We start from the raw sequence: 24,074 nt of genomic DNA, 5'->3' as shown, positions 1-24,074 counted from the left end.
CCTTAAAGCATGTCTGGAGGGGCCCTTTCAAAATCATTATTATCTGTAATCCTGACAAAGGCCGCTTGTTACAAGGAAATACATTCAGTGACCCCTATAGTGTTTCCCCCAGGGCTGCTAAACAAATCAGACACCAGGATTTAAAAAAAATAAATGAACTATCTCAACTGCAATAGGAAGTAAAACATGATTTGATCTAATAATATAGTCACATAACTTTCTGTCAAATTAATCTTAGCAGTTGCATGTTACAAATCAATCTCTCTCTGATGCTGTTCGGCTCATCAGAGGCAGGCTATAGCCCAGCACCTGCTACTAGGTTTGTATGCTCACCTTTTTCCTCTAATAACTTAAGAGCCAGATGTTTAGGAGTTTTTTTTTTGGTACCAGGAGCCAAATTATTCGCAGAGGTCTCTTCTTCTTCAAAACAAAAGGCCCTGGTGGTTTAAAATGTTACAAACACAGAATAAAGCTGCTTCACACTAAAAATCTGTGTTTTTCTGATGCTGTTTTGCTTGTTGCGGAGGGGCTGCTAACTATGGTGGCTGACATGAAAATGTGACCAGCCCTATCTAGCGCCAGTGTTTGGTTTGTCTGTTCTGGGCTACTGTAGAAACAGCAGTGTCACAGCTCAAGTTTCTTAGGTTATGTTTTTTTAATTCATTCATTCATGTTGTTTCCTGTTTTACTTTGTGTGTGTTCCCACCCTGATGAACCTCACCTGTGTCCCGTTATCCTTCCCCTCACCAGAGTATTTAGAGGCTGTTTACACGTTGCCGGCTATTTTCATAAACAGACATTTCACCGTCTCCGTTTTCAAAAAGATCTTCGTTTACACTTACCCGTGTATATATACACAACAGCATGCCAAACCTGTAGGTGGCAGTGTAACGAGAAGCTCAAACCTTCCATGTATCCATTGTCACCATAGCAACATAGGTCGCACTTTTGACACAAGCGCAAGTTCCGGCGCATACTGTGACGTCGGCTGCCTATAACTCCGTTTATCTCCGTTTATCTCAGTTTACATGCAAACGCGCAACCGGAGTTTTCCAAAATCTCCACTCTGGCCGGAGTTTTTAGAAGGACTCGTTTTCAGAGGAGAAATCTCCGTTTGCGTGTAAACGAAGGGCACAAACGAAGGAAGATGTCTCCGTTTATCAAAATCACCGTGTATGTGTAAACGGCCTCTTAGTGTGTGTCTTGTTTTCTCTCAGTGCCAGTTCGTCTTAGCTTCTTGTTTAGTATGCCAGCCTTTTCTTGTTTTTTTGGATTTAGCCTGTTGATTGACTCTTCCTCATCCCTGTTGGATTTGTTTGCCTCCACTGATAGCCCTTCAGTGTACTGAACCTTTTGACCAGTAAAGACTGTGTTATTTTATAAGAACTGTCTCCAGAGTCATGCGTTTGAGTCCACTCTCACCTGATTTACCAGTTGTTAGAAGGGGTACAACATGTCAGACTCTGTTGATGAGGACTGCTCCTTACAAACAGCTCATTCAAAGGTAACAAAAACAGGACAATTCTTATTTTCAGGTGATTATACACTAAAGAAAACACATGCATTACATTATATTACATTTCTGCTAATATACCCCCCTTAGGAAGAATAGTTGCTGTAAACTAAACTAAACTGTGCATCATATATCCTCCTGAAACCTGAACTTTTGTTTGGTATCCATTTTTGATTTCTCCTAGCTTTTCGGGATCAGTGGGTCCTGATAAGTATAAAAAAAGCTAAACACTGTCAGCAGTAACAAAGTCCCAGTATCCTCAAACATGACGATAATAATGTCCCAATGCCTTCAAACGAGTAGCCTACTTTCTAATGAACAGCGTCTTAGCTTTTTACCATTGCTAAAATGAGTCAAATTGCATATCAATGCCATATCAAACTAGTTATTAAACATGAATAAACTGATTTCAACTATTAAATCTTATCAGGTTTTGTACCTTTTCCATTTTTATGTCAAGATCGACTACAGACCGACTTGGCAGAGATGGCTGCCATCTTGTTTTTACATGGATTAGTGTAATGTGGTTTTACTACCACTAGATGGCACAAAAAATGTCCACAAATGAGGACAACAGGTCTAAGTGATGCAAAATGAAGTACAAGGTCCGGTGATGTCCTCATATGAGGACACAGGGTCTCAGGAGGATATGTCTACGACCTATTCCTTCCTGCAAATCCAAAAAGGAGGAAAATAGAGGATTTAATAGTGTGTGGACAGATCCATTTGCTTTCACCACCAACACTGCAAAGTTAAAGTACATAATAATTATAAATAGCCCACTGCAGAGTAACCACCTCGTACTAAATCATATTAATGAGTGCCCATTAAGACCTATTCATAATGTTGATGTGCTAATTTAGATTTATTAAGCTTTTACCTTTATTCAAATATATTTTGCAGCTCCAAATTGATTTTTTTTCTTTTTTTTTAGGCCAATAATGGCTCTTTTAATAGTAAAGGTTGCAGACCCCTGCCCTGATATGTTAATCTGGCCATTGTGAGACCGCATAATATGACTGTGTGTGTGGAGTTTTGTCCTCACAATGATAGTAATGCAAGAATAAATACACACACACACACACACACACACACACACACGAACCAGGAACAACTGCATATTAGTGGAAGAGAGAGCAGCAGCTGCTTCTGATCCCACAGCTTCTCTCACTCTGTCTCTCCATCTCTCCATCCCTCCCTCCCTCCTCCAGTGTGCAGCTCTGGTGGGTCGGTGAAGCCGCTTTTTGGCTTCGGAGCTCCAAGCGAGAGAGCAGCCAGCGCTGAGGTAAGGAAGCAGGGTGGAGGGGTGAAGAAGCTACAGATAAAGAGAGGTGGTGGATGAATGAATAAATGAAGAGTAGCTTTAAGAATATGTGCAAGAGAAGACTGGTTTGTGCTGGGCTGTGCGCTTTAACGCGTCCCATGATGTTCATACTGTCAGTGCTGCGATGTTAATGTAAGTGGAGTGAAGACCTGGTCGGATGTTGGTACAGTATTGCACACAGCGGACATGGACGTGTGTGTGTGTGTGTGTGTGTGTGTGCGCGCGCGGTGGTGTGTGATGATGTTAATCCCGTTTGTGATTAAAAGGAGCGTGCACTTGGCTGCTTAGTTAAGTGACACTCGAAGGACACTAAATCCGAAATGAATTTTTGTGTGTGTCAGTGTGTGTTTGAGAGACACACTGAGGTGTGTACTGGTCAGTATCTCAGTGTTCACCATGTCTGTGCGTTTTGAGGTGTTTGGTGAAAAGGTGCATGTTGCTGTCTGCAGCTGGACCCATGAAAAGCGACCACAAGTGTATGTGTGTGTGTGTGTGTGTGTGTGTGTGTCTAAATTAGGCTGCAGCGCTGCTGGCTGTGTGTGTGCGTGTGTGTGTTTGGGAAGTGGAGGTTCTGTGAGGATACAGAGACCACAGACAGCTGTTGGAGACAGAGATATATTTGGTTTATGTTCTTATGTAGATGTGCATCACCACCATCCATCAAAATTAAACTCTGCAAACTTGTATCATGTTGTTTATTTGAGCCTCATGCGGCTGATCATTAGTTATGATTATTCTGTGGGGTTGATTATATTGGATAGTAACATGTTGTAATTAATGTATGGGCTGTCATGTCCTGTTCTGTCTGACTGGACTCAGACGTTATGGTCAAAAGTATGGGGACACCCCTGCTTAGTTGTGTGCTTTTAGTCTGCGTTTGTTTGTCATGGTTTGGGCTATAGTGCATTTAGTTCCTTTAAAGACAGGTGTGTCCGAAGTCCAGCCCAGGGACCAATTATGGCCCTTGGACCAATTTTAAATGACCTGTGGCTTGTCTTTAAAAAGTATACTGTATGTGGCCTGCCACACAATATTGGTTAGTCCAACGTAGTCTCACTCTGGTGTTGTTGAAATCCGGGGCTTGAGGAGTGACTTCTGGCATCAGACACTGACAGAAAAAGCCATCCTTCCACATTGGTATGATACTCGGCTGGTTGCCCTTATTGCATAACGGTCCCACCATCAGGGGAAATGCAGTTGGACAGCAGCAAAAGTTAAGGCAGCAGAGGTCTGAGTAGGGTGGGCAGGAGGGCTGGTGGATGGGTCCAACAACCACCGACTTTCAGCCCTGAGGCCGGTGTTTGCTTCCCATCAGATTTTTTCTTTCTTTTTTCCTAAACCTAACCACGTGAGTTTGATGTTGAAGGAAAAAACGTCAATTTGACTGAATGAAAACGGGACATTTCCTTTGAAAAACAGAAGTAGGCTATACCTTGCACATTCTATCTTGACGTGGAAAGTCCATGAGCAAACCTCGATATGTGATGAGGTTGGAGTGAGAATGTGATAACCCGTATGAGTGAGAAGCAGCAGCCCCCCAGTTGTTTTCATCACCCAGTCTCACTCCAAAATTGTTGAAATCCGGTGCTTAGTCAGTGACTTCTGGTGTCAGATACTGACGAAAAAAGACGGCCTTTTACATTGGCATGATACGCAGCGATAATTTCAAGGCTGGTGTCTGCCTCCTGTAAGACTGTACAGCCAAACCCAAAACCATGTGTGTATGTGTCTGCAAAATGTAACCATGTGCGTTTGTTATTAAAGACAAGACATTCAAAAACAATTGTGAAAGAGAGATTTTGAAAGAAGACAATGCATGTGTGCAACAGGCACGGTGTCCCAGGACGTCAACAACCAACGCACCCATGGTACCTTTCATGTTCTATTTGGATGTGAAAAGTCCATGAGCAAATGTTGATATGTGACGAGGTCGGAGTGAGAATGTGTTGGTTTTCACATGATCTATTCTGGCCACCTTTCAAAAAAGTCTGGATAGCAACTGTTTGGGAAAGGTTCTTTAATGCTTTCAACATGGCAACATACACACACATGCACAAAGCAAGATCCATAAAGATAGAGTTTTCTCAGTTTCTCAGAACTTGACTGGCCTGCACAGAGCCTTTACCTCAACCCCATCTCATACCTTTAAAACTGACTGGAACGCAGACTGCAAGCAGGGAGGGCTGAATGAGAACAAATCCCTGCAGCAAGGTCCCAAAACCTGTTGGTAAGAATGAAACTATGGAGGAATGGAGGCTGTCCAGAGCAAACCAGTGCTCATGGTTTTAGAGTGAGATGCTCATATGCGGGTGTAATATTCAGGTATCCACATACATCATTAGTACTGTACTCAATTCCTGTTTTATTTCTATAGCCCAATATCACAAATCCCAATTTGCCTCAGAGGGCTTTACAACATACAACACCCTCTGTCACTGGACCCTCACAGCGAATAAGGAACCTTTGACTTAACTGTCTAAATATGAGAATAAATGTGACACTAAAATGATTTGGCTTTACATCTACAAAAATCATGTAACATAGTTTGATTAATCACACAAAATGAACATTAATATAGCACAGACATTTTAGAGTCACATGTTATATTGTCAGGCAGCACAGGAGTGCAATGGTTAGCATTGCTGCCTCACAGAAAGTGGGTTGTGGGCTCAAACCGGCTGCCTGGTTAGGGCCCTTCTGAGTGGAAATTGCATGTTCTCCCCATGTCAGTGTGGGTTTACTCTGGTTTCCCCCCACAGCCTTGAGTCATGCAGATTAGGAACATTGGTGACTTTAAATTGCCTGTGTGTGTCAATGGTTTTCTGCCAGATGAGCTGACAGATAATGGATGGATGGACATCACAGTTTTATTTCCAGTTTTGCAACAGAACCTTTATCATTATGCTACCCTGGACATAAAAGATGGCTGCCTGCTTAATTAACAGTGTTCTTTATTTTACACTCACCTCCCAGTGTAAAACATCCAGACAGCCTCATCTAGTCTTGCCCGGAGCATAGAGCATAGAGGATGGGTGGGTGAGGAAAACTGTTGCGCTGCAGAGGGTAAATGATACTAGAGACTTAACAGTGAGACATCTCGCTCTGCATCTACATCCTGCCATCACAGCATGAGATGAGAAGGAAGATGTGTAATCAGGTTCATTTATAATAATAATAATCTTCCTAAGAATAAATGTCATGTTTTTCTTTCAGTCGTCACTTGATTTCCTAAAATTGTGTATGAAATTGGATTGTTTCTGGAAGAAATCCTTTGTGCAGTGTAGTGAAGGTTCATTGCTTTCTCACTAGTTTACCTGGTGTGTCCATACCAACTGAAGACAAACTGAGGAATCTCTAATGAAGAGTGTTGCTGAATCTTTATTATTCTTTTGTAAAGCAGAAGAATAACACTGAATTGCACACTGATGAAGGCATCAGCTAAAACGTTTGTGTTAGCTACTCGTTTACATTACAAAAGAATAAAGACAGAGCAAATGTGAACATTTAGAGACATGTTTTGAGCTAACCAGATTACTTTTTATTATACACGTGTTTATAACACATATTTAAAGGTCTAGTGTGCAGGATTTAGGGACATCTATTGGCAGAAATGATATAAATTATTCATAACTGTGATCTCATTAGTTTATAATCACCTGAAAATAAGAATCTTTTCATTTTTGTTACCTTAACGTGGATTGATACTTGTGTGTCAGCTCTTTGCAGAGCCTACGCCGTAGACTACGCAGATGGCCTACGCCACTATAAGCATTTATACCTGTGTGGTGGTGTGTCTGTGTCACTCTGCAATTACACCTCCAAAACACTAGTCAGTGGTGTTTCTGTGAAGTTTAGCTGATTCAAAACACACCCAAAACACGCATTAAACATGGCTTAATAGTGATAATTTTGAACACAAGTACACAAATCAGCTTCACTACAACTCAGAACATTCACAGACAAAGTGCTTGTCTTCTGCTGGAGACATTTTCCCGTCATATACAACATGCTAATGTTTTTAGCACAAGCCTATGGCATTTTACATTGTACAAGTTAGCCTAGCAGCTAGCAGAGATTTCCTCTACTCATATGAAGCCAGAGACAACAGCAGCATTTAACAAAGGTAACGATACAAAATTCGGCTCCGTCACAACTCACAAGGTTCACCGACAAAACAACTATCTTATACTAAACATGTTTCCAAACAAATACAACATGCTAACGTTATTAGCACAGGCTTATGGCATTTTACATTGTATAATTAGCCTAGTAACTAGCAGAGATTTCCTCTGTTCAAGTGAGGCCAGGATAAATCACTCACAAGACTTAAAATTTTGTCATCTGGTGCCACCAGGTTAGCATAAATCAGTTTATGGTCAACTGTTTTTGAGAAACTTTTGTTGACTTTCCTCTTGAGTATATAGTGGTGAAATTGAAATACCTAAAAATTACACTTCACTCAAGTAGAGTAGATACTCTCATCAGTCAGACATTCTGAAAAAGTAGGCCTACAGAATCTTTTGATTTTGTCATAAAGTCAATACTCATTTCCTCAGTTGTTGAGAAGAGAATCAGAGTTCATCTAGACAATCAGTTAAAACAGTTTTTGATTTAATTTTTCTCCTATATTATACCCCAGATTGGTGATGTTTTTCTCATGTGTCCTCTTTATTCCTGTCAGCCTGTTCACCAGTCAGTATCAGTAAACATCTGGGATCTTTATGCATCCTCACGTTCGTCTATTTTTAGAAAGACAGATTAGATACATCAGATGTGTTTGCATTTTTCTGTCAAGGTGACCACACCTGACAACTCAATTTCTTTAAAGCAGTTAGGATGATTACAGCACCTCAGACAGAGAGGGTGAGAGGCCTTCTCTGAATCACTAAATCACTGTGTGATTTAGGCCGATCAGACGAGTGTATTCAACCTGAACATTTCATTTATATGCAAAATCGAGAGTCGGAGTCAAATTTTCGAGGTATTGATTCTAGGCCAGCCAGGCTCCATGTGATCCCAGGAGCAGGAAGGATGGAGCAATGGGACTGTGAACTTGAACATTACTGGGCAACATATCAGGCGTTTCTATTCATTCTGAGTTGGAATACCTGTTAAGCAGATGGTACGGCGATAATGAAGACAGCAGGCTGAAAGTCATTGATTCGAAAATACATTCTACTCTTCTCCCATTAGAATTCTCAAACACATGCTGCATGTTCTTGTCTTCACACAGAGCGGCCCTCTGAGGCTCAAATGTGCACACTGTGTTTGCATGTTCTCTCACAAACTCTGATACGCACAAACAGCTGGCTGATGTGAGTATTGATCTAAAGAGAGCCAGTTGACATGGCTCTAAATGCCTGTGCCAATAGCAAAGACATACACACACACACACACACACACACACACACACACAATGTGCATCCACACAGAAACAAGCAATGCTCTACTTAGAGTTCACAGCCAGCCAGCATTAGAAGTTAGTTCTGAAAACTGGAGCACATTGTGTTTGCAGCCATCCATAAGTTAAATATTGATTTAGTCATGTGCAACAACTGTGAACTCAAATGATAACATAGTGTCATGACGAATGACTGTAATAATGTGCATGTGGGGGGAAAGCATGCAGTTTAAAGGAATAGTTCCGTCTTTTTGAAAACCTTTGTCTCTCAGTGTTAGCTGGCAAACTTGTAACTTCCTCGAACCTCAGAAACTGTTTTTTTTCATCACTGTGTCCAGATTAAACAAATGACATTAAACATGTTAATCTGAGATCTTTAGATGTGCTGGTAGGCAGCCCTCTGAGCTGTGGGGAGAGCCAGGGGCGATTGCTTTCAGACAACAAGGGGAGGGTGAACTTCCCCTAAAATTTCATAGAAGAAATGATCAAATATGCACTATTGAATTTATATTAGAATAAGAATTTACATAGCATTAAACGTGTGTTTAACGTTGCGTTTATGATGTTCAAACGTCAGCTGTGTATCACCAGTTTTCAAACGCGACCTCCCTGTTATACATTCTCCCGTCAGCACGGTGGACGCAGAGCCTCCAAGCATTCCTATGAGACAGGGCTGAGCAGGTTTTTTTCATGCAGCAAAGCGAGACGGTCATTGGATAAATGCGACAAAATCGTCACTTCCAGTGAAGCTCAGCTTCCCAGGGACCTAATGGAGCGGTAGGCAGGACGCGGGAGAGGATGCTCGGTGTATGCATGATGATTGGAGGAATTGTCTAAAAGGCTGAACCCCTTTGTGATTGACAGCGCCTTGCATTTCGCGCTCAGCCTCATACAGATATTTGTAAGTGGAGTCTTCTGACAGAGTGCCGTCCAGAGTTCCTTATTTCCATAAGCCATATAGCTCATTTTCACCATTTTTACAGTACAGTTCAGGTGTTTAAACCCATCTGAAAATCTCTGAGGTGTGTTTTGCTGTGGTTCTATGGCATGAGTGTGATTGAAAACAGCTTCCTCTTTAACTCCGTTCGGATGCCGGCGTCCGCGCTCCCTCCCTCCTCTGTTAAATGGGATCTCACAGGCGCACTACGTCATCAAACCATGTGATGTTTGGTATCACTGGATTCAGGGAGCTCTCGGTTTCCTGAATCTGGCATCGTTTTTCTTTTATTCCTTATGGTTTTCGCACCAGAGCAGCTTAAATACACGAAGTCCAAAATCGCAATGAGTGGTGACAAGCCATGTCATGCCGTTTTTCGAGGGGAAAACTTAAAGGATTACTCGCGATCTCATGCCGAGCCGTCAATGGATATGTAGCTGGTTTATAAAAGGTGAAATCTCACTCCTACCACTATTTTTGGCTGAGATATACCGCCTAGAAAGTAGGATCACAACTTTCATGTTTCATATGGCTTTATTTGGTGATATTTTATGGTGCTTCTGTCATAAACAACATCAGCTATCATAATCACGTCTGATTTCAATAAGGTACAATGTTTGAAGCTGGCTGAGTGTTGTTTGATCACTGATAGTTCTGTTTTGAAGCGGAGTGAGCGTTCTGTCATTTGGAGCTCCGCCTGGATCTTTTCATGGAAAAAACACTGTAGAATGGTCATACTTTGAGCAATCTTCTTCAAATTTGACACAAATGTTCACTGATAGTGTGCCTACAGCCCCACAGTGTCATCAAATCTTCAACTTTTTACTGACTTCAGAGGCCCATTACTCTGTCTCTGTATCACCTAGAGTGTTTCTGACACTTTCACAAGAAACTTCAGAGAGTTTGTTTTCTGGCAAGACCCCATGCATGCATGTAGTCAGAGCGGTTCAGAGGCTACAGTCATTTTAATTTGGGTATGTCATTTTAGGCGTTTTCGCTACAAAATGGGGGTGGAGTGCAAGAGGTTAAGTTACTGCCTCGCTACAACATGACAAATTTTATGATGTAAACTTAAAGTGAGCTTCCCCTGTTCTGAAAGACCAGCAGCCGCCACTGGAGCCAGGCTATCTTATATGTTTTGTTGCCAAGAGTGTATTAATACCACTCTAATGTCTGTATGACACATATGAAGCAACAGCCAGCAGCCCATTAAAGGTGTGTGTAAGAATTATGGAGATTTAGTGGTGTCTAGCAGTCAGGATTGCAGATTGCAACCAGCTGAAACTTCTCCTGATTAAATTTCCTAAAGTGTTCATTAGGGTGACCATATTTTGATTTCCAAAAAAGAGGACACTTGGCCGGCCACGACATAGCCTACTTAAATGATAATCGCAGTTTACTCAAAGATGCCTTATAATTTTAATATATTTAAAATTTATATGTATGGATAGAAAATTCAGTTATATTACAAAATAATATCTCACAAAGACAGATATTCAGATAGGCCCCAATAGGGGACACATACACACACTAGATTGTGGCGATCCGAGCCCGACGGTACCCGACGGGTCGGGCCGGGTTTGTCAAAAATTTAGCTATAAATTGTATTCGGGCTCGGTTTTCAGTGAAAATGTAGTGTAAAAATAAATAAAATCCTATTGTCTGTCCTGTTTATTGCTTGGGCACTGTTATTTACGTGACAACACCTGAACATAACACACACACACACACACACACACACACATTGGCTGTTTGTTTCTGCCTCTCCCCTCGCTGGAAGTCTCGGACCTCCAGCCGCCCCCTCCGCCTTGATTAAACGTTGAAAATAAAATAAAAGAGGGAGACAGGTTTTTCCTGTTTTATCTTGTTTTGTTTTATTTCTCCCTCTCCTCTCGCTGGAAACGTCAGACCTCCCGCTCCCGTCTCAAACACGGAGGTCTCCCTCTATGCTGAGCACCCATGGCGCATGCCCGGCCTGTTAAATAGCCAGTAACCGTAACAACTGTGTGACACAAAGTCAGTGCTTTGGTCATTAAATAATGTCGGGCTCGGTTCGGGCTTCGGACAGACATATGCGGCCTGTGCCGCACTCTAACACACACACACAAAAACACACGGAAAACCAGACATTATCATCAGTTTATAAAAAAAACCCCGGACACCACAGACAAGACGTGAAAAGTGGACATGTCCAGGCAAACCAGGACGTTTGGTCAGCCTAGGAGATTTTTACCAGGAGCAGAATTATCCACAGAGGTCTTATCCTCTCCAAAACAAACCAACCTGGTGATTAAAACAGTTAAAAGCACTGAATAAAGCAGTTTCATGTTACAAATCAGTTTTTCTCCGATGCTGTTTGGCATGTCAGAGTTGTACCATTAGTCTAGCTAGCCTACTGCTAATGTGTGTTCACCTTTTTATCTCTGATAAGTTAAGATCCAAACGATCACCAGGAGTTGAATTATCCACAGAGGTCTCCTTTGGTGATTTAACCAGCCAAAAATGTTGAATAAAGCAGTTTCACATTTAAAAAGTTGCATTTTTCTGATGCTGAGGGGCTTCCAACTATGATGGTTAATGCAAAAATGCAACTGGCCCTATAGAGCCAGTGTTTGGTTTGTCCAGCCTGGGCTACTGTAAAAACATGGTGATGCAACATGGCAGTCTCCATAAATAAGGCCCCCCTCCCTGTGTAGATCATTCATAGGTAACAAAAACACAATAATTCTTACTTTCAGGTGAATAATAAAAAAATACTTATTATATTGCATTCCATTTCCAAACCAAAGGTCTCACTCAATGTACACAGAAGGAGAGACACAATAGCTGTTTTTTTTTCTCCAGGTTGCCCCGGCAGGTGAATTGCAAAAGCAAAACAAACAAACCTAAAAATAAAAAGAGTATGTGAAGGTTATACTTTCCTTGATGACTTTCCATATCATTTGTGCTGCACTGTCTACCTTATGTATTTACTTTTTGTCTCCTGGTTGCTTTGTGTATCAATTTACACTTTTTTCATATGTTGGTATTTCTGGAACTTCCTGTATTTGGACTTCAGAATTACAAAGGTGAACTGCATTTCCCATGAGCACTTGCATGACAAAGCACAGGTGTGGTCTATTTGATGTTGTTAAATGTTCTGGGATTCCTTTTGTCAAACATTTGCCAGATTAAGGTCCAGGGAGTTTGCAGAGCCTTCTTGGAGGAGGATTTTAAGTTTTGATTATGGCTTTAACTTCACTTCCTTATCAGTTTTTCCTGAGATAAAGCAGGTTGCCGAAAAACCTGAATCTTTAGTTGAAACAAGGTTTGCCGCGCATCATCTAACAACATGCAGCCAAATCTGGTATGTCTCAGCTTAAAGACAAGAGACTTTCCAAGGGAGAAAAAAGGACTGGAGCACGCTGATCAATGTACAGCTTGTAACAGTGCAAACAGACTAACACCACTGTTTCAACATCACTGTGTCCTCATCACTGTAAAAATGAATAAATAAAAATGACTCTGAGAAAGAGACAGTGGTGTTGAAACTTAATTTGCTTGCACTGTCAGAGGCTGTTTATTGATCAGTGTGCTCCAGTCCTTCAATCTCCCTTAGAAAACTTGAATTGAGAGGTAGGGGGGAAAAAAATCGATGCAGCATAGTATCATGATATTTTTGTGTGGCTGTATCGTATTGTCACACAGTGCTAAGTATAGGTTTTTTTATCATATGAATAGTTAATATTATAAATACAAATTAAACTTTAGGTAGCCTACTAGATAATATAATCAATTGCTTTTTGCCGGTGAAAAAATGGCTGAAGTGAGATGAACAGACTGAAAATTTTATCTTATTAGATAAAACAGATGTTCACAAAGTTTTCCTTTGGAGACATAATTTACAGTTGTAAAAAGGTAATAAATCGCAATATACATTATCACAATACCCAGCATATTTAAAATCGCAATAATATTGTATCATGATTGAAATATTGGGCGGCACGGTGGTGTGGTGGTTAGCACTGTCGCCTCACAGCCAGAGGGTTCCTGGTTCAATCCCGAGTGTGAGAGCCCGTCTGTGCGGAGTTTGCATGTTCTCCCCTTGTCAGCGTGGGTTTTCTCCAGGTACTCCAGCTTCCTCCCACAGTCAAAAGGCATGCAGGTTAATTGGTGACTCTAAATTGTCCGTAGGTGTGAATGGTTGTCTGTCTCTATGTGTCAGCTCTGTGATAGTCTGGTCTCTTGCCCAGTGTCAGCTGGGATAGGCTCCAGCACCGCCGCGACCCTCAAGAGGATAAGCGGTTAGAAAATGTATGGATGGATTGAAATATCGTGATAATGTAGTTTTGTGGATCACCCTCTTTTTTTTGTTTCCATTTGCCCCAAAGGAAGTTGACAGCATTGACAAATCATTTTAAAAGCAATACAATTGTAGCATATACGTTGAAAATATATATATATTGTATAAATGGACATGTAATTGATTTTAGAGACAATGCAGTCAATTACTTTTTGATGCACCTGCAACTTAAAGAAGCGTTTGCAGTTCGTAAACAATAACAGAGCTGATACTGGATAAAACCTGTGTTTCCTTTGGTTTTCATTTAAAGTTGGCAGCATTTTCATTCTATTTTAGTCAAATAAGGAATTGACTTAAATTTTTATACATTTTTTTTCCCAATAGAACCTTACTCTGCACATTCATTGCGTTTTATTCAGCCAGTAAGGAAACCAGCTGGCTGGAGATGAATGTGCTTTGATGAGGAAGTGAAAGGCAGCTTCGTCTTCCATTTAGGACGGGCTGAATAGAGAGAGAACTGGTCCCAGTTATGGCTGGAATGTAATACGCTGGGACAGTGACGCTAGTTCAGTCTGACAAGGAGAGAGATATGGAGGGATGCAGAGAGGCAGAGTCCAGAGTGAGGAGGAGGAACAGATCATCTTTGTCTCCTGTGTTTTCCCTTTTACTCTCCTCTTCCTGCTGCATACTGCCAGTTATTCTCTTTTCCTCTCTGTATACTCTCCTCCTTAGATGTTGCTGTCCTTCTGCTCACTTTGTCTCGGCTCATCTGTCCACAGGCGTCAATATTGTGACAGCCTTCAGACCAGCAGAAAAGAGCCGGCCTGAGTTATGGGATGCCAGCAGTGTGGGTTTGTGAATCATGGGCATCGTACATTATTTTACTGGGCTCCGTTCTGCCCTGACAAAACACAGCAAACTGTTTATTTAAATGGAGACGTTGGTGCGTTAAACACCCTGTTGCATTACTTGAAAGTCCAGTGTATAAGATTTCTGGGGGATTTAATGGTATCTAGTGGTGAGGACTGCAGATTGCAGCCAGCTGAAACTTCCTCGAGTTAGAAATCCTTCAGTGTTTATTGTTCAGGAGGATTCTACCAGTACCTGAGTTATCTGCAGAGGTCCCTTCCTTTCCAAAACAAACAGACCCAGTGATTTAAACAGTGAAAAACACTGATTAAAGCAGGTTCATGTTGAAAAAAATCTAAGTTTACCAGTTCATTCTCACTCCAACCGTTTGTTCATGAACTTTCCATGTTCACATACAACGTACAAGGTGCCCTGGCTGTGTTGGTTGTTGACCGTGTCGAGATCTGACTGTTACATGCATTGTCTCTTTCAAGATACACTTCCGTTTTCACAGGAAGTTTACCATTTATATACAGTCCCTTTCAAAATAAAAGAACTACGTCGATACAACACTGAGGTTGGGTTTAGGAAAAAAGAACAGGCTTTGGCTTTATAATCTTACAAACACCGCTCTCCCAAGTGAAAGGTAGTGGTTGTTGGACCCATTTCAACTTCGGTGAGACCGGATTGGTTTTTCTGATGCTGCTCGTCACAGAGATGCTGCTATGGTGGCAGACGAAAAACCGCAAATGGCCCTTAGCAAGACAGTGTTTGGTTTGTCTGATCTGGGCTTCTGTTGAAACACGGAGGTGCAAAATGGCGATCTCTGCAGACAAGGACTCGCTCCCTATGTAGATATAAACAGCTCATTCTAAGGTAAACCCTCATTTTCAGGTGATAATACATTAAAGAAAACAGATTTATTACATTATATTTCATTTTTGCCAGTCTATCCCCTTGATACCACACACTGGACCTTTAATGTACACTGCCTCTTAATAAAATTTGAAAAATTTGATAGACATTTACAGTATTTACATATGGACACGTTGCTACTGATTTGGTAACACCTCTGACACACCCACATAACAATTAAAAACATACGTTAAAGCCTTTGGCACAACATTTCAAGAAACATGTGGTTCAACCCCGAAAGTGTAGCAAAAAGATGCACACTGTTTTCAGATTCCCAGGTGCTCCTATCAGTGGTTATTCAGTTATATTACACTGGGGTGAGATGGATGTTTAGTCAGAAATATACATCTACAGTTTTGTTTCTGCAATTGTGAGCATTTGATTTGAGTAATTCATGCTTTCTTTTTGCATTTGTCTTACATTCAGAAAACATCATTCATTGTAAAAAGTTAAGTAAAGAAATACATTCCTGGTTCTTTTCTGTAGAACAAGTGTTTACAAGTGGTGATATCACTATCTTTAATGGTGAATAAGCCTGTAATGCTCCTCTAACAGCTTATAAATAATTGAGATGAGGAAAGAAGCCTCAGGGGTGAAAAAGAGCGAAACTTAAACATGATATCTTCTGTTCTCCTGTAACTTCAGTCTCATGTGACAGTGGAGCGGGAGGGATAGCAGAGGAGAGATAGCTGAGGAAACTAGGAGAATTTATGATGCCTTCATTTCATCCATCCTGTGCCTGCTGATAGAAGACAAGAAAGAAAGGCAGAGAGATGGGATACTGGAGCCCAGTGGTGAGTTGCGCTGTCAAATTCATCTCTCTGTCTCTCCCTACAGCAGCTCCTAGACACTGAGGAGAGAGCAAAGGAGGGCATAAAGGAGGAGGAAGAGAAATACAGCCGCAGATAAAGAAGAGGATAACTCAATACTGGAGGAGAAGACTGAAAGGGAGACTGTAGTGATGGCTGAGGCGCAGCAGCAGCAGCAGCAGGAGGAGGAGGAGGAGCAGCAGCCGAGCACTGTGGAGGCGACGGAGACTGACGAAGGGTCCGAGGAACCGAAGGACAGTGTGCGGACGACCCCACGACCACTGCTGTCCATGAGGTCCATGAGCAGCGTGGACCCAGATGACGACTCCCCCAACATGATCGTCTACAGAAAGGTAGGAGAAAAAACTGATGAATTGGTTGAAGATTTGTGACGTCATGTTGCTGCTGGGAGTTCACAGAGCCTGGAATATTGTTGGCCCCAGTGATCTGGAGTTCTTGGTCACTTTAATTTTTCACACAGAGGCTGGGATTAGCTACAATGCCGTAATTATTTGAGTCCAAGGTTAAACTTTTAAAAGGTAAACTTGTTGTTGGTGCTTCAGACTCAAGGGAGAAGCTTTAAATCCCCAGTAACATACTCAGGCAATGCAGCGTCCTCTCAAAGTGCTGTTATGTAGAACAGTTTGTGTTCTCCAGTCTTTTTCGAGCCGTGGTACCCTTGCATAGTGATTTTTTGGTGTACTTTTCAGCTAAAATGTCTCCATGGATATCTGTAAGAATTGATTTTAACAAGCTGACAAGAAAACGAATAACAAATGTAAAACATACAACATATATGAGTAAAACATGCAAGTTTTTTGTTTCTGTGCAGATTTACAGATAAATATTAAACTTAAAGGGGACGTTCACCCTCAAATAATAAATACATATGTTTCCTTTTACCTGTAGTGCTTTTTATCAGTCAAGATCATTTTGGTGTGAGTTGCAGAGTGTTGGAAATATCGGCTGTAGAGACGTCTGCCTTCTCTCCAGTATAATGGAACTTGATGGCACTCAGCTTGTGGTGCTCAAAATACCAAAAAATACATTTGAAAAACTCAACAGCAATGTCTCTTTCCAGTAATCATGACCTGGTTCCTCAAGATAATCCACAGACCTTGATGTGAGCAGTTTCATGTAGGAACTATTTTCTTCTACCAAACTACACCCACCAACTGTTTGCACAGAAGAAATTTTGTATCTAGTGTTACCTCACCTAGCACCACTGAGCTAGCTAATGTTACAGCTCAGCTAGGGAGGACACTATTAATGTTAACATCTCGTGCTGTCATGAGCATGAGCCTCTTGTCCAAGTGTCAATGCACGCTTCCTTCTGTGCTGTGATACTGTTGGTGGTGATATGGTTTTCTTTTTTCTGGTGCTTTGAACACCACAAGCAGAGTGTCATCTAGTTCCATTATATTTGAGAGAACTCAGACATCTCTATGGCCTATATCTCCAACACTCTGCAACTCACACCAAAACAATCTAGACTGATAAACAGCACTATAGGTAAGAGGCAAAATATGAGTTTTTGATTTTGGGGTGAACTGTCCCTTTAAACCAAAACCAAAAAAAGAAGACATTACCAATGGTTTTACATTTTTCAGTTTAAACATGAAATTAGCTTACATTTTAAATTCAATGATGAAAAACATGCACATAGGACAAAATATATTCACTCAGTCTTTATTATTCACTTGAAATATTCAATGGGTATTTTTGGAAAGGGGGGGGGGTCCCAAGAGGTCACTACTCCCACTTTGGCTGGTTCCTACTCTATGACGACACCACATTTTCCCTTTGAGTTGTTGGGTCAGATCTGCTGGATTGCCTTATGGCACAGAACAGGAAGTGAGCCACACTGTTGTTGTTCCAGAGCAGTTTCTAAACAGATGGTGAAAGTAGTGAAAGACGGATTTCAGAACAAAGCTAACAACATGTTGTTCTGATGAGTAAAGGCCAGCTTATTATATTTTTATACAGAGGGATTTAAGAAACACGCAGCAGAATCTTTTTGTGACCAGCAGTGGGATTTCTGAGCAATGTGGGCCACATTGTGAGATAAGGAACACTAGCAGTGGTCTCAGGTAGACAAAAGGTCTGCCTCATTACTACCAGGACAGAAGAAACTGCACCACATCGCTGGCATGTTTTCACAGTAGGCAATGATAAATTTGTGTTTAAAATGTTACACAGGAGCAAATATAGGAGCTGGGATTTGGTTTCTGTGTGGTAAGCATCCCTCCTGCTAAGGTGCTGTTTGTGACCCTGACCTTTGACCTCACAGTGAGCAGGGAAAGAGAATATGCTGTTTCTCCTGTGGGAATCAATATAGACAGCGTTGTTTATGTGCAACTGAATGAAAGGCGAGACATGAATCTGTTCCAGAGGCAACCTCCCTCCCTCTAAAGTGATCCAGGCTTGTGAATAAAAACAGGGGCATGTGAATATAGACATCATCCCCCCGCAGTGTTTTATCATGATAGATGAACTATATGAGGGAGAGAGTCAGGGTCTGCCCTGTGAGTCACTGCTGCAAAAATGTACATTGTGCAGGGAAGATGAGACGGGACACAGACTGAAACATCATGACAGAATGTTAAGACACATTTAGGATAATCTGAAAATGTTTAACTGTTACAGTCCGCCGTATAGCCTGCCTGTAATTAAATAACTACATAGAGACTAATGATAATAATGCACATTTTGTGGCACGTTGAGGAAGTCAAAATCATTTTTTTAGCAGCCTACTGTTTAGGATGCAACACAGCGACCGTATCCACAGCACTGTTAGTCAGCACAATAAAGACAGAGCTGCCTCAGGTAGAGCCTCCTGGTGGGATTTGTACTTCAGCAATACAAACCAAAATGTAAAGGGGACCTGTTATGCTAATGTTCAGGTTCATACTTACATATTTTTGTCTACCATAACATGTTTACATGCTTTAATGGTCAACATTTTTCCTTATACTGTCTGTGCTGGAACACAGTATTCACCCTCTGTCAGAAACACTCCATTTTAGTGTCTTAGTCTTTAAGCCCCCTTCCCGAAAAGGCCAATCTGCTCTGATTGGTCAGCATTTTCAGGTCCTCCCCATCTACTCTCATTGCAGCTGGGGAATGACTGTAACAGAGTATGGTGGCACTTACAGTGAAAATCACCAAAAAAGTTTCCAAAACAAAATCTTTAGCAGACATGTTGCAGCAAATCAGGGAGGAATTAACAACACTGGCAACTACTACTACTACTGACTACATTTTTGTTTGACGTTAGCATTTAACTACAAGGTACTGAACCCCAAATTGCTCCTGATGGCTGTTTCATCCGTGTGTGAGTGCGTGTGAATGGTTACTGAGTAGCAGGTGGCACCATGCATGGTAGCCTCGGTCACCATTGTGTGAATGTGTGAATGGGTGAATACGACAGGTAGTGTAAAAGCGCTTTGAGTGGTCAGCAGAATAGCAAAGTCTTTTACAAGTGTACTATTCACCATGTCAGAGTGCATGATGTAAACACTTGCAGTGGCGTACCTGGAGGAGATGACCATATAAAGGAATCCACCATGGACTGATGACAGCTTGTCTTGAAAAGTAGAAAAAAACAAAAACAAACAGGGATTACTTTGTCATACATTGACCTCATTATTTGAAACTTTGGCCATGTTTAAGATGGGCATCTGTCATAACACTGCATATGTGACAGAAAAATAAGAAAAAGTGCAGTAGGTCCCATTTAAGTCAAGGTCAGAGTTGATCACTTAATTGGCCTAAAAGGTTCTGCACTGAGCTGGTTTAAATCTTATTTATCTGATCGTTTTCAGTTTGTTCACTTTCATAATGAATCGTCCTTACGTACCAAAGTTTGTTTTGGAGTTCCGCAAGGTTCTGTGCTCGGACCAATCCTATTTACTCTATATATGCTTCCTTTAGGTAACATCATTAGAAATCATTCTATAAATTTCCATTGTTATGCGGATGATACACAGTTGTATTTATCGATGAAGCCAGAAGAAAGTAATCAATTAACTAAACTCCATAACTGCCTTAAAGACATAAAAACCTGGATGAGCACCAATTTCCTGATGTTAAATTCAGACAAAACTGAAGTTATTGTTCTTGGCCCCAAACAACTCAGAGACTCTTTATCTGATGAAATAGTTTCTCTAGATGGCATTGCTCTGGCCTCTAGCACTACCGTAAGAAACCTCGGAGTAATATTTGATCAAGATTTGTCTTTTAATTCTCATTTAAAACAAACCTCACGGACTGCATTTTTTCATCTGCGTAATATTGCGAAAATTAGGCCTATCCTGACCCAAAAAGATGCAGAAAAATTGGTCCACGCTTTTGTTACCTCTAGGCTGGATTACTGTAACTCTCTATTATCAGGTAGCTCTAGTAAGTCCTTAAAAACTCTCCAGCTAATTCAGAATGCAGCAGCACGTGTACTAATAGGAACTAAGAAACAAGATCATATTTCTCCTGTTTTAGCTTCTCTGCACTGGCTCCCTGTGAAATCCAGAGTTGAATTTAAAATCATACTGTTAACTTATAAAGCTCTAAATGGTCAAGCTCCGTCATATCTTAGAGAGCTCATAGTGCCTTATTATCCCACCAGAACTCTGCGCTCTGAGAACGCAGGGTTACTCGTGGTCCCTAAAGTCTCCAAAAGTAGATCAGGAGCCAGAGCCTTCAGCTATCAGGCTCCTCTCCTGTGGAATCATCTTCCTGTTACGGTCCGGGAGGCAGACATCGTCTTCACATTTAAGACTAGACTTAAGACTTTCCTCTTTGATAAAGCTTATAGTTAGGGCTGGCTCAGGCTTGCCCTGTACCAGCCCCTAGTTAGGCTGACTTAGGCCTAGTCTGCCGGAGGACCCCCCTATAATACACCGGGCACCTTCTCTCCTTCTCTCTCTCTCTCTCTCTCTCTCTCTCTCTCTCTCTCTCTCTCTCTCTCTCTCTCTCTCGTATTCTATTACTGCATCTTGCTAACTCGGCCATTCTGGATGTCACTAACTGGGCTTCTTCTCCGGAGCCTTTGTGCTCCACTGTCTCTCAGATTAACTCATATCGCAGCGGTGCCTGGACAGCATGACGTGTGTGGTTGTGCTGCTGTCGTGGTCCTGCCAGATGCCTCCTGCTGCTGCTGCCATCATAAGTCATTAGTCATACTTCTACTGTTATTATACACATATGACTATTGTCACACATGTATACTGCCAGATATTAATACATACTTTCAACATATTGTACCGCAGTAGCCAGAACTATAACTATAATATTATTACTTTCAATAATGTTGTTGTAAGCTACTGTCATTACCTGCATCTCTCTCTCTCTCTCTCTCTCTCTCTCTCTCTCTCTCTCTCTCTTTCTCTGTCTCATTGTGTCATGTGGATTACTGTTAATTTGTTATGCTGATCTGTTCTGTATGACATCTATTGCACGTCTGTCCGTCCTGGAAGAGGGATCCCTCCTCAGTTGCTCTTCCTGAGGTTTCTACCGTTTTTTTTCCCCGTTAAAGGGTTTTTTTTAGGGAGTTTTTCCCTATCCGCTGCGAGGGTCATAAGGACAGAGGGATGTCGTATGCTGTAAAGCCCTGTGAGGCAAATTGTGATTTGTGATATTGGGCTTTATAAATAAAATTGAATTGAATTGAATTGAATTCAAATCACTGGACCAGAGTAACTAGGGTAGATATGCTTGTGACATATTTGTAAAAGCTAATGCAGTGTTGTAAAACTACAGGATGTGACATCATTTTCCCCAAATATGAGCTTTGTGTGTTTGTTTTGTAATGTGTTTGCTTTTGTTTGTCTGTCTTTGTGAGAGTCATTTTTGTTTTATGACCTTGAGTTTGAAGACATATTTGGCGTGTACACTCAGTCCATCCTCATCTCTTTTAAGGGTTGATAAATAGGTGGTTCTAGGTGGGAGTGAAACGGTTACTGATTTCATGATAAATGTGATAATTAATTACAGTTAGTTATTACAGTTAATATTACAGTTTCAAATTTTAATTATCATTGAAACTGTGTTTGATTACCACTCTTTGAAATACTGTCCTCCATCATCCTCATCATCATCATCACTCTCCCAGACACAGGAGTGCAGGCGTGGCATGCAACATGGGTTGGTTGTACTATTCCCCTGTTTACAGAGTGGGCGTGCAGCAAACCCAGTAATGCAGCTGGTTCCTTGTCCTCATCTACAGGGACACAGAGACTTGAGCAGGCATTTCAAAGACAGGCTATCCTTAATGTTAAGGCACATTTGCTATGGTTTCATATACTTCTGAAAGGTATTGGCTATGTTATTACTTTAATGTTAATGCAAATAAAAAGTGCTGCTGATTTTATTTGTGGTTTTCAGTATAAAACTTGGTGAAATGATTCCAGTGTGTCTATCAGTCCTCTTTGGACATTTTCAGTGCATTTTAACAGTATCTGGTAACCTTGGTAAAAATCCTTCATACTTTTAATTTGAAATTTTCAGACCTTTTCATCTCTTATTTGTGGGTTTTGGTTGGGTTTGGTTTGGCTGTGGTTTGATAATGGTTTCATGCACAGTGGTGCAGTGGTTATTATTGTTGCCTCACAGCAAGAGGGTTCCTGGTTCGTATCCAGGGTAGGGGAGCCCCTCTGCGCAGAGTTTGCATGTTCTCCCTGCGTCAGCGTGGGTTTTCTCCAGGTACTCCGGCTTCCTCCCACAGTCCAAAGACACGCAGGTTAATTGGTGACTCTAAATTCCCTGTAGGTGTGAATGTGAGTGTGAATGGTTGTCTGTCTCTATATGTCAGCCCTGTGATAGTCTGGTGACCTGTCCAGGGTGAACCCAGCTCCAGCTCCCCCCATGACCCCCTACAGGATAAGAGGTTACAGAAAATGAATGAATTAATGTTTATGATAAGGTTTAAGGTTGAAGTGAGGGTTGGTATTAGACAACCTGGTGTATCGATTTCTGCATTATGACTCCATTTGTCTGACACACACATTCACCAACCTTTGTTGTTGACAGTTCATGCACCGGACAGAGAACTCATTTTAATGTGATGTCGAAGAATTAGAGAGAAATTAACAGACCTAAAGTGTGTTTTAATCCTTCTTTCAATGGACCACAATTATCTATCTGCAGTAGCATTTCCACAGTGAACACAAAAAAACAGATGGAAAAGGAACAATTAAATATTGCTGGCACCAAATATATGCTGCTGGTGACATCACCGTAGACCAGTAGTATATCAGGCTCTGAAAATTTGTATCTGGTGAAAGAGGCTGGAGGCGCAGCAGGAATTGCAGGACACCATCAACCACTGTCGCTTTTGATAAATGAGTTCCTGATGCAGGGTTGAGAGGGGGGGTTAGGGAGCAAGAAGAAGAGTGTGGAAGGGAAATTAGGTAGAGAGAGAGAGAGAGAGAGAGAGAGAGAGAGAGATTCTGAATCAGTACAGTAAGAGAGGAGCAGACGGATGTTGCGGCTGTGAGAGATCTCAACGTCAAACACATGGCTACTACACACAGGAAAAGGTTACTTCAGGTGAAACAGCAGCTGAAATGTGATGTAGTAACACTTGCAAATCTTACAGAGATATACAGTCACCTCAGGAGACAAGAATATGTTCTAGGTCATGATTCATGATGTTGAATGTAGCCTGTTCTCTGTTCTGCTTCATGTAGGATTTCAGCATCAATAAATCACTGTCAGACTTCACAATTAAGACACGTGGGACATGCCGGTATTATTTAGGTTTGAGGAGCATTCTTTGGACATGAAGACAAAGCATTGAGAATATATGTCTCAGCTGGGCTTTTTACCACAGTTTGCAACACATGGCCAACTGGTCAACAGTTTGTAAGGCTGTGGGGTGTTGCGGTGTTGTACTGACGACGTGTGTTTATTTTGAAAGAGACTGTATGTAAATGTTAAATTTCCTGTGAAAACAGAAGTGTATTTTGAAAGAAGACAATGCATGTAACAGACAGAACTTGACATGATGTCCCAGAATGTCAAAAACCAATGCACCCAGGGTACCTTGCAT

General features: G+C 41.4%; 1 protein-coding gene across 2 annotated transcripts in view; it reads left to right on the top strand.

Annotated features, from left to right (window-relative positions):
* Positions 1-2,625: 2,625 nt before the first annotated feature.
* The window catches only part of rgs6 (regulator of G protein signaling 6), a 152,774-nt gene continuing 131,325 nt past the window's right edge, over positions 2,626-24,074 (top strand). The window contains exons 1-2 of one of the 2 annotated variants that reach the window (XM_049589545.1): positions 2,626-2,798; positions 16,059-16,383. In XM_049589545.1, the coding sequence (XP_049445502.1) occupies positions 16,183-16,383 (201 nt within the window). In that variant the 5' untranslated portion in view covers positions 2,626-2,798; positions 16,059-16,182. Of the gene's footprint in view, positions 2,799-2,882; positions 2,970-16,058; positions 16,384-24,074 lie in introns of those variants that run through there. The other variant, XM_049589546.1, reaches the window with a different exon arrangement.

The sequence above is a fragment of the Epinephelus fuscoguttatus genome, linkage group LG11 (genome assembly GCF_011397635.1).
Source record: "Epinephelus fuscoguttatus linkage group LG11, E.fuscoguttatus.final_Chr_v1".
Classification (NCBI taxonomy): domain Eukaryota; kingdom Metazoa; phylum Chordata; class Actinopteri; order Perciformes; family Serranidae; genus Epinephelus; species Epinephelus fuscoguttatus.
The sequence above is the reverse complement of the archived record's forward strand: the minus strand, read 5'-3'. Positions and strand labels throughout refer to the sequence as shown.